We start from the raw sequence: 11,803 nt of genomic DNA, 5'->3' as shown, positions 1-11,803 counted from the left end.
TTATACCCACAACTGACTCTAAGAGCTGGTAGCTTTCCACAGTTGTGCTCTAAAAAGGCAAAAGGAACTGAGCTTTGGAGACTTCCTGTTAAGATTAGATTCCTTGGACAGCTCCACAAACAGGGATGACTAGCAGATCTGACTGGGGCTACAGAATAAAACAGGGTAGAGCAAAAGAGACCAACATGACAACCAGAGCAGAAAGGGGGTGTCTTAAGCTTAGCAAGAAGCACTGGAGCTCACCTTGGCTCTCCATCAGCTCCTGATAGTTCTCAGAGTAGTTGCCTGCTGGGTTGTCCTGATTTGAGTTTACACTCACATCCTCACCATCCATAGAGGACCAGGCCATGAGAGTCGCTTCAGAAATAGCAAACTGCTCCATCACCCCTGTGCCCAAGGAGACAGGGAAGGGAAGCAAAGATGTGTTCAAGTCTCCACTTCTCGTTGTCATCCTTTACCCCATCTTTTGGTCACACCGTCCCACCCTGGTCCTATCTCAGCAATGCCCATCACCCACAACTGGCCCTCGCCCTCTCCACCTCGCATTCCTCTGGCAATATCCCAGCCATCCAGTCTCTTCAGCCACCCAGACACGCAGTGCTTCTCTCCCTCCTGCCCATCCCAGCCCCGCGCCACAGGCACCTGCGAGGAATCGCGCCTCCTTCTCGCCGTCGCTCAGGTCCGAGTAGGCGTCGGCGTCCTTGCGCGCGCTCTCGTGCTGCTGCTGCTGCTGCTGGCTCTGGGCCTTGCCCCAGCCCTGCCACTCGATCATGTGCGCCACGCGGCCCTGCCCCATGGCCGTCGGCTTCGTCACGTGGTCCTTCATGCTGCGGGATATCCCTAAGGGGCCAGACATTGGGAAACAAGGCGGGGCTATTACACAGCTCCAGCGCTTCCCGCCTGCTTTTCCCCTCTCTTGGAAGCGGAGCTTCTCCCCTCCTTTCCTGACAGGATGCATGACTAGGGCTGGGTGTCTCCCACCCTTCGCTGCATCGCTCTCCAGGGGAGTTTCTCCAACTTTCCTTGGACAAACTCTCAGAAGGGGAAAAAGGGGAATCCCCTTTTACCCCCAGACATGAAAGACCATTTCTTTCCTTGCCTAGAATCCATTTAGGATAGAGCTGGGCATGAAGGATGAAGCCTGAAAGTGAAAAAATTAAGAAATGGAAAATGGGGTTAAACCCAAGACTGAGGGGAAGCAATTGAAGATGTCTGAGCAGGGTGCACAGTGAGAAGCCAACAGGAATAAGACAAATCTGTTCTTTCAAAGGGCAACAACTGTGAGATTTCTGTACTTAGAACCACAGTGGTGGAGACTCCCCTCAGGCCATGAAAAGGCAAAAGCCAGAAAGGAGCACTTGTGAGAGCGACAGAGAGATATGGGAAGAGGCACAAAGGCCTGTGGAGAGAAGCTGCCAAGGATAAAGTCAAATTTTGAGGACCTCACCAGAGAAAGATGACTTAGCCAAAGCCCCAATCCCATAAGCATTGGAGTTGCGTTTCAGCTTGGGGAGGATGGAGGTCGTATCTTCCATGGAGAGCTGAAAAGAGAGAGAATATGAAGAAATGATATACAGGAAGGAGAAAGGAAGTGAAGTGAGAAAACAGTAGGAGTTGGAAGATGAGGAGCAGAAGCAAGCAGTAAGAACAAAAGAAGAAAAGGAAAAATTAGAGGCTATTTAACCAGGACTTGATATTGCACAGCACTGAGACTGACTGAGGCAAGGCGAGAGGGAGAGGCAGAAAGAGGCTGTGGGAAGCCTCCTGTGGGCAGCTGCCAGTCCTCCACAGACATGCTGCACCATTCCCAACTCTCTGTTAGAGATGCAAGACATGGCTGATGGACAATTCAGGGATCTTGCAGTGGGGAGCTGTCAGTGCAATAGGAAAGCCATAGTAATGTATCATATATGCATCATACTACCAATTTTTTAATGTCACTTTGAGTTGTTTTTTTTTTCTTCTTATACGGTCTTAATAAAATGATCATGACTATATCACTGATGGGTCGTGTTTCAAACACCTGCATCTGTAAAGAAATTTGGTCTACAGCTCTTCTTAATTTTCTTTACTGTCTTTTCTATGTTTACCCCCAGTCCCTGAATAACAAGGACAGGGCAGTATTGGGACAGGCAGTCGTCACAAACACCATCACAAAAATAATCTCTCAAGATGAATTCATCAGGCTTCTTCAGAGATGCCAGGCATTTCATATGAGGCTTAACTTTCACAAGGGCTAAATAAACATTGCTTCTGCTCTTCATTTCAACCTCTCTGAAAATCAGGGCCAGAATGTTTCAAACACAAGGATATTCAAAAGAAGTGACTATGACACTGGAAAATTTAAATCCTGACACAAAACAAACACTTTGTCATAGGCATCAACCTCACAAAAAGTGAGTGGAGTAATAACTGGGCAGTGAAATTATTGGAGGCAAAGGCAATGTAAAGATCTTGCACTGTGTATAATTCCAGTCAGTTGCCAAAATATGAGAGGTGAGTTTTTCTGGAAACTGAGTGTAAATGCAGCAGCTAAGGCATCCTGTAACTGTGGAGCCAGGAACATGCCATGTGTAACACGAGCTGAAGAAATCAGAAAGCAGAGAAGAACAGCAAAAAGTGAGAGCACAGCCCTTGTTCCATGATACATTTCCTTTGGTGATGAAGCTTGTTGGAGAAAGTCCATCTATGCCCCACTGGTCATTCCTGCCTGGGTGCTCCTGCTCAGTATCCACCCACTTGTTCCAAGACAGCCTGGGGGCTGTGCTGTGAGCTGCCTCATGGAACCCATCCAAAAAAGAAAGTAAATTGCAGAGGGCTCCTGCTACTGCAAGGTTGAAGAGCTGTGACATGAAGGCAGGAATGAATGGGAAGGGAAGGAATTTGGTGATCCAGCTTCGGTACCAAAGAAGATCTATGGAATTACACTGGGTAAGAGCTGCCTCATGAAAGAGCTCCATGGATTCTGTATGGATTGGAAAATGGGAAACTGCAAGTAAGGAAACTGTCTTCTACTTTCTTTAAGGAAACATGACCTTGTGTACTTCACTTTCAGCTAGACATAGGTGCAGTGAGGAAAGAAAAATGACAAATTTATTCTAGACAGTGGCTGCATGCACCATTATTTTCCAACACAATTTGATCCTAGGCAAAAGATCCCAAGCCATAAGTGCCACAATGAAAGACATATCAGCATCGTGAGAATTAGTTAAAAATTATATTCAAAGTCCCAGGTTTTTTCAAAACACAGTAAAGAAGAAAGCTACAGATATTTTAAAAGTTTTGAAATAATGTGGAATTTGAAAATACTTATACTACTCAAAATGGAGGTGCTAATCCTGGCCTTCCAAATGTACAAAACTATAATGTTAACTTATGTGAAAATATTTTATAAGTACCCTTTAAAAAAGCCCAGTAGAACAAATATGCATTATTCCTTTCTCAGGATGCTATTTCTGCATTAGTGAAAAAGAATTTTTTTTTTTCATGGCACAGATAATAAAAGCAAAAGAAGCATGTGTAATTACAATGTTTGCTTGTTTCTCATCTGCTTTTTAACTGAAGTTAACTGGTACTCACCACCTACCCTAGGATACATAAAGAATTCTGTTACTTCTGTGTGCAAATGAAAAGGAGGGAATTTTCTCCCAAACTCCTGGAGAAGATCAAATGATGCTCTATTCAAGGAGTACTATTTTTTAAAATATACTGGACAGACACTTTTCTTATGTTTCAGTGCCCAGAAATCTCAAAACCAGAACATATGAAATGGCACACATTTATCCCCAAAAGGATGAACGCAATTCAATAGCCACCCACAGATCAAAACACCTGCCAGACAGCAAAAGACTCAGAAGCAAACAAAAATCTATCACCATCCTCTGAATTGCAGACAACTCCCTGAATTTCAGCAGCACTAAGGATTTTCAGTCATGCTCCCATTCTGGCCTCCACTGCATCCAATGTCAGATAAATCCTGGTCTTCCTACGACTAGAAATCTGAGAAGTGACGCAGTGCATACTCACATTGATGCCATCCCAGGAGAAATCCGTCCGTGTTTGCTAAAGAAAGCAAAGAAAGGCACCACATCAGTAACAATGTGCAAGCAGCCATGCAACTCCAGTAGTTGCCATAATCAACAGGCACTACTTGATCCAGTATGTTGTAAAAAACCTGCATCTTTCTGAAGATGGTTTCCCTCCCTGCTGGTGAGTATGGCGCCTGTTGGTGTCACGGTGTTTGAAGGTGAGATAGGAACGGGGTGATGGAGTAGGAAAGAGAAAAGCAGCTTTTCCCAAGGCTCTCCTCCTAAGTGTGGGTTGCACCACTTTGAGGTTAACACCAGGAGGAGCTACACCACCTTTGTATTCCGAGTGTCCCACAGCAAGCAACTCAATTCTGCTGAAATTATTTTCTCCGGCAGTGTTTTGGTTTGTCCATTCTGACTCACTCACCCCTTGCACACCAGAAACATTTCCTGTCAGCCATCACAGAACCAATTCAGAGTGTGTTTCCTTCAGCTGGGAGGACTCACATCTCAACATCTTGGGTCTGGAGATGCTCAGGAAAATTTAGATGACTCATGTTACACCTATGGTATCCATTCATATAAATCAAAATGTCCCCTGAGGTGTGGTTTATGCTCACTGACTTTTAGATCTGCTTTGATTTGACTGTATTCTCCATACAAGATTGGGCCTAAGAATTTCTGCCAGGACTCCATGAAACTCTAAGTGTCTTGAACTTACTGTCCAAGCCATCAAGGTACACAAACAAAATTAAAATATTAAAATATCTCTATCTATCTATCTATCTATCTATCTATCTATCTATCTATCTATCTATCTATATCTATATATACCTACTAACATTTTTCAAGGTTTTGCAAAGTGTATGTTAGTTGTTAAACTTATTTGTGAACATTATTTGTGTTTCTTCAACTATTATGTATTTAAAGTAGATTTTACTTTTCTATTAATCATCATTACATACTCGGGACCTTACAAAGCTGAAAATTCCGCTATCTAAGAATATAGAAGCTGCAATAATTCAATGAACCAGCCTGTGAGTCACTAATGAACGCATCTCTAAAATTCAAAATGCAGACAAATGTGTTTCTTTGAAAGATTTCATGGCTGTGCTGCAGAAGCTCGGAGAGGCAGTGCTGGACATTCCCCTTATTCAAGGAATGCAGACCTACAGGCTTGTCAGAACTGTCACTATTTTCCACATGTTGCATTCCATTCCCACCATGACTAGTTAAAAAGCACTTTCATTTGTAAATTCTTACTCACTATGGATCTTGTGAAGGGAGTGACTCAATTCTATTCAGAGCAAGCCAAACCACCCAGGTATGATCCTCAGGAGCTCACTGGCATTCCAGTCCTCTCACAGATGATGTCTCAGTGATTCACAACAGCCATTTCTGAATTCAGAATTCAAACTTGCTCATGCCCTTGACTAAGCAGCTCTGGGCCAGGCACTCACCTCAGTGGAAGGTCGATGGAAGCTGCTGCCATGCAGTGAACTCGTGCTGTCCATATTGATTTGGTCCACATCTTTCAGCCCCTTCCAGTCTACTGCAATCACCTCGTTTCCTGTGGGAACACATCTGGTCAGGCTTCTGAATGCCACTATGACTTGTTCCATCAGTCTTAAGTCAACTCAGCTAAGCAAGCAGGAGAATCACAGAGTTTAAGGCCACAACAGACTTAGACCAGATATTCCATTTTTAATTAGACCACTTGTACCTCATCAACTATTATATTTCTCACAGCTATCTCCATATGAAGACCAGTCACTGGTGTTTCTCTCAAGCATCACGTATGCTTGGCTAAAGTAGATTCATTCAATCATCCAGTCATGATGTGTGACTGGGAAAGGACCAATTCCTTTAACATCCCCTTTCAGTATTAGACCATCATCCCTTAAAAAAGCATTCCACCATTATGGTTTGAATTGGTTGGACATCAGCTTAGAGCTGCTGGAGCCTTTGCTTTGCCATCCTCAGCAAGATAAATGACCTTTTTAATACTTGCCATTACATTTCAAATTTTTAAATATCAGTAACATAAAATACAAATGATAAAATTTTATTAAGATTAAAAAATTAAATATTATTAAATTTTAAAAGTGAAACCAAATGCTAAGAAGCAGATGTAAGTAGCCAGCCAGGTAACCAGGACTGCTCTGTGCAGCCAGCAATTTACTGTGTCTTCAGCCTGTGTGCCATCCTCAAACTCTGGTTAAGGTTATTTGCTCCCATGTCATGGAGGAACAATTGTACTGTCCTTAAACCTGAGCCTCCTAGAAACTGTCAAGAAATGTGGCTGTCAAAATTATCATCTATTCCTGGGATCAATTCAGCAAGGTCTAGTCAGTTTGGATTAAATGTGAATGGTTCTATTTTCATGATCTTCTACCTTTTTTTTCCCCCTCTTTATAGCAAATTTCTCCTCCACAGACATATGCAAAGCCCCTTGCTCATTCTAGCAGCTCTGGCACATTTGTAGAGTGCTCATCACTGCACCTCCCCAGTACAAATCTTCTGACAGGTGAGAAATGCTGCACTCCACCCCACACAAGCCTGTAGGAGCCATGGAGGCACTTAAGGGTGGGAAATCTGAGGCATTCATCAGCTAAAATTCAAAATGCAAAACACCTGATTCTGTCCCCTAAAAAGGCTAAACATGGCAATATGAAACACATCAGAAAGAAAATGCTATTTGCATATTGTGGTGTCCACAGACCTCCACATCTCAAATTTCTGCTGTGCAAGAAGACCATTTCTGAGAGAACTACAGGATATTTTTTCCTTCACATCCAAAGTACATTTCTGTTCCTCAGGATCATTAGAACCAAGTGCTTTAATAGCATCCCCCATATGCTTCTAATTAGGCTGAGTAAAGCTGCTGTTCTCAGAGTTGCAGTTCCTTGCAACTCAGGGAACTGAAAAGAAAAAGGATTCCTGTACTGCATGCCACAAAGGTGAGCACAGAAGTCAGACACAGCCAGACCTCAGGAGGAGGCAGGACATGGCTATGATGAGCATGACAAACACCACCTTTCAGGGCTGTGATCCTCTTAACTGGTGCTCCTGACGAGCACATGCAGGTCTTGGGACTCACTGAGCAAGAGGAGCAAGGCTAAATGGGCCACTTGTGAGTTGCCTGTTGCCACCAGGCTGGGACCTCTTAAATCTGGGGCCAAGTAAACCTTCTATGGCTAGAAGTCTCACTGGCAAAGGAAAGTTCCAGGAGGAGCTGTGAAAGCCCAGCTGACAGTCCCAGACACATCAGGGTAAGGTCTGGCTGTGGCTTACAATGAAACACACTTGTACTCAGTTGCCCTGAGCAGGGAAGAAGGAGGGAGCACTATGAGGAAGTGCAAATCTAGAGAGGAAGGGGTGGAGGGGTTGACTGATCTGAGGGCACAGCAGAGGTCAGTGATGAAACTGGTGCAAAGAGCAGAGCAGGAGCCTGTCCCTGCACACTGGGAGCCAGCTGCCTTTTCCTGCCTGTGCTCCTTTCCCTCCACCTGTCCACCTGCAGCCCTTCACTGGGAGGGGAGAGCTGGGGCATTCCTGCCACAGAGCTGAACAAGGCAGGGATGATGGAGAGGCAGGAGAGAGGTCACCTCTCCAGACAGTACAGCAGTACTCACCCTGTACAGACCCTTCAGTGCAGGTAACAGCACCTGTTTCACCTCCATTTACCTGAGGTCTCCTTCCTGCACCCTCAGCTCTTTCTGAGCACTATGGTGTGGCCCCTCTGTCATCTAGAGCCACCCTGGCACACACTGCAGGAGGCTGCAGCACCATTCTGAGCACGCACTGCAGAGACACCTCTGCCCCAGCCAAAGAAACAGGAGCCTCCTGCTCAGCACAGGACTTGACAGCCCCAAAGTTCAGCAAATGACACCCAGCCTTTGCTCTCAATGCTGCAAGCCCACTGGTGGTTTTCTTGAAGTGTTAGAATATTCACAGAACCACACAATGGTTTGGGTTGGAAGGGACCTTAAAACTCATCTAGCTTCACCCTCCTGCCACAGACAAGGACACCTTCCACTAGACCAGGTTGCTCAGAGCCCCACCCAGGCTGGCTTTGAACATTCCCAAGGATGGGGCACCCACAGCTTCCCTGGGCAACCTGTGCCAGTGCCTCATTACCCTCACACTAAAGAATTTCTTCTTATTATCAAATTTAAACCAACCCTCTTCCATTCTGAAGCCACTTTCCCTGACACTATCCCTCCATGCCCTCAAAATGTCCCTCTCCAGCTTTCAGGCCCCCTTTTTGTACTGGAAGGTGCTATAAGGTCACCCAGGAGCTTTCTCTTGTCCAGGCTGAATATTAATACTATTCTGGCAGATGGTAGCATCAAATGGTTAAAGAACATCAAACAATTACTAGTCTCAAAGTCCACACCTGTTCTGTAATAGCAGAACTAAAGACCTACAGAATTTATTTACTACTGTTTCTTTCCAGTTGAAACAGCTCATCTACCTAGTTCAGGGGAAAAGAATGAGCAATATGTGATATGGCACGCTCTATAAAGACTGAATGATTTTTGAAAATAAATTCTTGGTCTAAACAGTTTCACAGGTACTAACAGAGAAATGTGTTGAGAGAAAATAACTCTTTAACATCTGTTAAATGGTTTTAAATGTAGTCATATCTACTGAAAAGTTACAGCATCACACACAGGTTGAAAAGAAAATGTCTGTGATCTAACTGATGTTGGGCCTGGGGCAACATTACTTTCTCTTATTGAAAGTTGGATAAAGGTTAGTGGGCTTTTTTTCTCTCCTGCTAGAAATGGCAAGAGCAGCATTAACCCATGTTAGACCAAGACATGAAAAAACCAAGTTCTTTTGTCACACATGGAAGGAAAGAAACATGGAAAATCAGAAAAAAAAAAAAAGCACAGAGAGTGAAGTAGGAAAACAGAAACTGAAAGCAGTGTTTTGTAAATTAGTATTCTTTTTATCCAATCTCTTGTCAACCTCTTTCTCCCTGCAATGAGTACAGAGCTTTTTTCTTTTGTAATGGTATGTTTCTTCTCCAATATAATTTCTCTTATCCATCTTCCATTCCAGCTTCTGCTAATCATCATGACTATTCCATTTGTAATTCTATGATCAATCACCTCTTACAGAATAGTATTTGCTCTTCTCCATATAGAGCTGATAAGAATTTTTAAATGAGTGGGTCATAAAGCTAATTTTAAAGTGGAATTTTTACAAACGTGCCATCAAATTTCTCATTTCAATGTTCTGAAAAGAGGTGATGAAGGTTGAAAGATAACTGGCTCCTGATTTCCTTGTCATTATTTCTGTATAGTGTGTATAGAAAGAATATAGAGGGGATTCATTTTCATTGAACTTTTAAAAGATGTTTTCATTTTATTTAAAAATTTATTATTTGGTTTGGGGCTTTTTAACATCATAGATTTCATGTTTGTTTTGGAAGGTTCAGTGGATGGCTGAAGAAAAAGTAGGAAGCTGATTACATGAAACAGAGGGGGGAAATGAAAGCTGTCAAAATACATTAAGCCATATTATTTCAGATCATGGCTGCTTTGTATTTTTTAACACAAATTAGATAAAAACAAAGTCTGCAAAAACACAAGAAAACTATGTCTCCACTGCAACTGATGTAATATTCCAACTCAAGTCATTTAAGCCTTTGGGGGAAAATATCATCCCTCCTTCTCTTACAGTATTGTTAAGGTAAAAGTCAAGATTTATTTTTAAGTCAAGCCTTTCTAAATAATAAACATGAAAAACTTTTAAAGAGGAAAAAACATAGGGGAAAGAAAATATAATTTTCCCCAGTTCTTGCTTTATTTTGGGCTTTTTGAGCATCCTAACTTTGGACTCTAAGGATTTAAGGAATGTGTGTAGTAAGCATTCCCAAGCAAAATGACCATTTTGATGTATGCACTGGAAAAATTTAAAAAAACCATCTGATGACTGCACCTCACCTTTATTACTACTTTTTTACTGTTTCTGTAGCTCGTTTTGCCACATACCTTGATTTAGCATGGAGACACTGAGTTTTTTAGTTGGATATATTTTCAGTTTTTTGCATTTCTGTGATCATAAAAAATTCACCTTGTTTTGAATTACTCAAAAATTAATCTAAACAAGACCATTCTCCTCGGGTCTCTTCTTGACATTTTCTCAATTGTTGTTTCCACTGTGCATTAATTGATTCTATATTTGTACCTGTGCCTGCATTTTGCTCATTTACCAAGGACCATGCTTGAATCAGGCTTCTGCATCTATGACTTTAATCTGCATCTACAGCCTTTAATAATCTATTGTGTTACAATTTCTGTGCTGGATGTTGAACATCATCTCCAATTTGTCTTCTCCATTTTGTGCTGCACCAAACAAATGAAGAGTTTGAGAGTCTTAAATTTCGTTTTTCCCTTCCAAACATCATGCTTGTGAAGATCCACACCATATACCAAATAAGCATTTGTGTTATTTGCTTTCTGATGTGTCATGCCAATTAACACAAGAAACATTCTAATAAAGCAATGACTTTCCAGCATTGCTATTATCCCCTGTCAGCACACTTGCTTCTGTTTCTCAAATGCTACTTTCCAGCAGAGAGTAGAAACCTTGTCATTTGATATTGGTAGCCAACATTAATGTTGGTAAAGATGAATATTTAGAGTAAATGGTTCAATTATTCTTTTCCATTCCCTTTTTCTCCCAGAACAACTAAGAAAACAACAAATGCAATTGCAGTAATTATGATCAGTCTTCAAATTGTTCTTTCCCTGATACCAATTTTCATGATACTCGTGGGAGTGTGTATCCTTGTCAAACACAACATCATCATGTCTTGTCAAAAGTGGTTGAAATTAAAGCAGTTAAAGCTGCTGGGAAGGACTGACAGATGGGTGGCTACAATAACCATAGAAACCTTCTCCCTCCCTGCCTGCTTTACACAAAGCCAATCAAAGCTATCCAAAAGGTCATCAAGGAAAGGAATAAACCTCTGTCACTGAGCTGTCCCTGAGGTGAACCTCTGAAGGAGGCAGTCAAATCCTCTCAACCCAAGTTATTCACCTAACTCTGTAAGAATTCTAGCTTGTACTGCATAAGGAAGCATAAAAATTAGTTATCTGCTGATGGCACCTACCAACAGGTCAATTGTGGAAGAGAAACAGAAATAAATCCCCTGTTTTTGTGGAGGAGACAGCTGAACATTTTGGTGCTCATCAAGGCACAGAAATGTCTTAGTCTCAACAAACAGATGTCTTTCAAATTTCTGACAAAAGATGGAAACACCTACAGCTCTGACATGTCTGTAAGATTAGGAATCAGATGGGCAGTTCTCAGGATCTTTGCATTGAAATTGGATTTGAATACTTTTCCAGACCATTCTACCTCTCCCTGCATGGAGGTCCGTTTTCAGAGCTGGTAGGAGATAGAATTAATGAACAAAGCCCTAACACCTACATTTTTCTTCTTGCCTGGAGACACTGTCAAACCAATACTAAAGGCTCCTGCATATCTTTAAGTGAAAGATAAGCAGAGAGCCTAATGCTGGACAGCAGCAGCTCTGCTCTGAGAAGCCATCATTTGGGCTAAGGAGATACTGCAAAATGAAGCACATCCTATTAACACAAACCCAAAAAAGCCCCTAACTCAGAGCACTGTCTCGTGCAGTAGTTTCACCCTTAGCAGTGGGGAAGAAGAGCCAGCCCCAGTGCTCCTCAAGGGTCAACCAGCAGATCACAATGCACCTTTCTCACCTCAGGGATGCTCCTGGTCCCCCTCTGTGG

The 11,803-nt window shown here is 42.5% G+C and overlaps 2 protein-coding genes across 2 annotated transcripts in view; one reads left to right on the top strand and one right to left on the bottom strand.

The window, feature by feature from the left end:
* The window catches only part of FAM131B (family with sequence similarity 131 member B), a 32,564-nt gene that overhangs the window by 9,456 nt on the left and 11,305 nt on the right, over window positions 1-11,803 (bottom strand). Inside the window, exons 2-6 of the mRNA XM_079298298.1 lie at window positions 5,489-5,598; window positions 4,027-4,062; window positions 1,448-1,541; window positions 643-840; window positions 244-387 (exon numbers count right to left, since the gene is read on the bottom strand). Of these exons, the coding sequence (XP_079154424.1) occupies window positions 244-387; window positions 643-840; window positions 1,448-1,541; window positions 4,027-4,062; window positions 5,489-5,598 (582 nt within the window). The remainder of the gene's footprint in view (window positions 1-243; window positions 388-642; window positions 841-1,447; window positions 1,542-4,026; window positions 4,063-5,488; window positions 5,599-11,803) is intronic.
* The window catches only part of C1R (complement C1r), a 239,921-nt gene continuing 228,663 nt past the window's right edge, over window positions 546-11,803 (top strand). The window contains exon 1 of the mRNA XM_079298103.1: window positions 546-549. The gene's annotated coding sequence lies outside the window, so the exon portion shown is untranslated. The remainder of the gene's footprint in view (window positions 550-11,803) is intronic.

This window comes from Erithacus rubecula (genome assembly GCF_903797595.1).
Source record: "Erithacus rubecula genome assembly, chromosome: 1".
Classification (NCBI taxonomy): domain Eukaryota; kingdom Metazoa; phylum Chordata; class Aves; order Passeriformes; family Muscicapidae; genus Erithacus; species Erithacus rubecula.
Note: the sequence above shows the minus strand (reverse complement) of the source record. Positions and strands in the feature narration are given on the sequence as shown.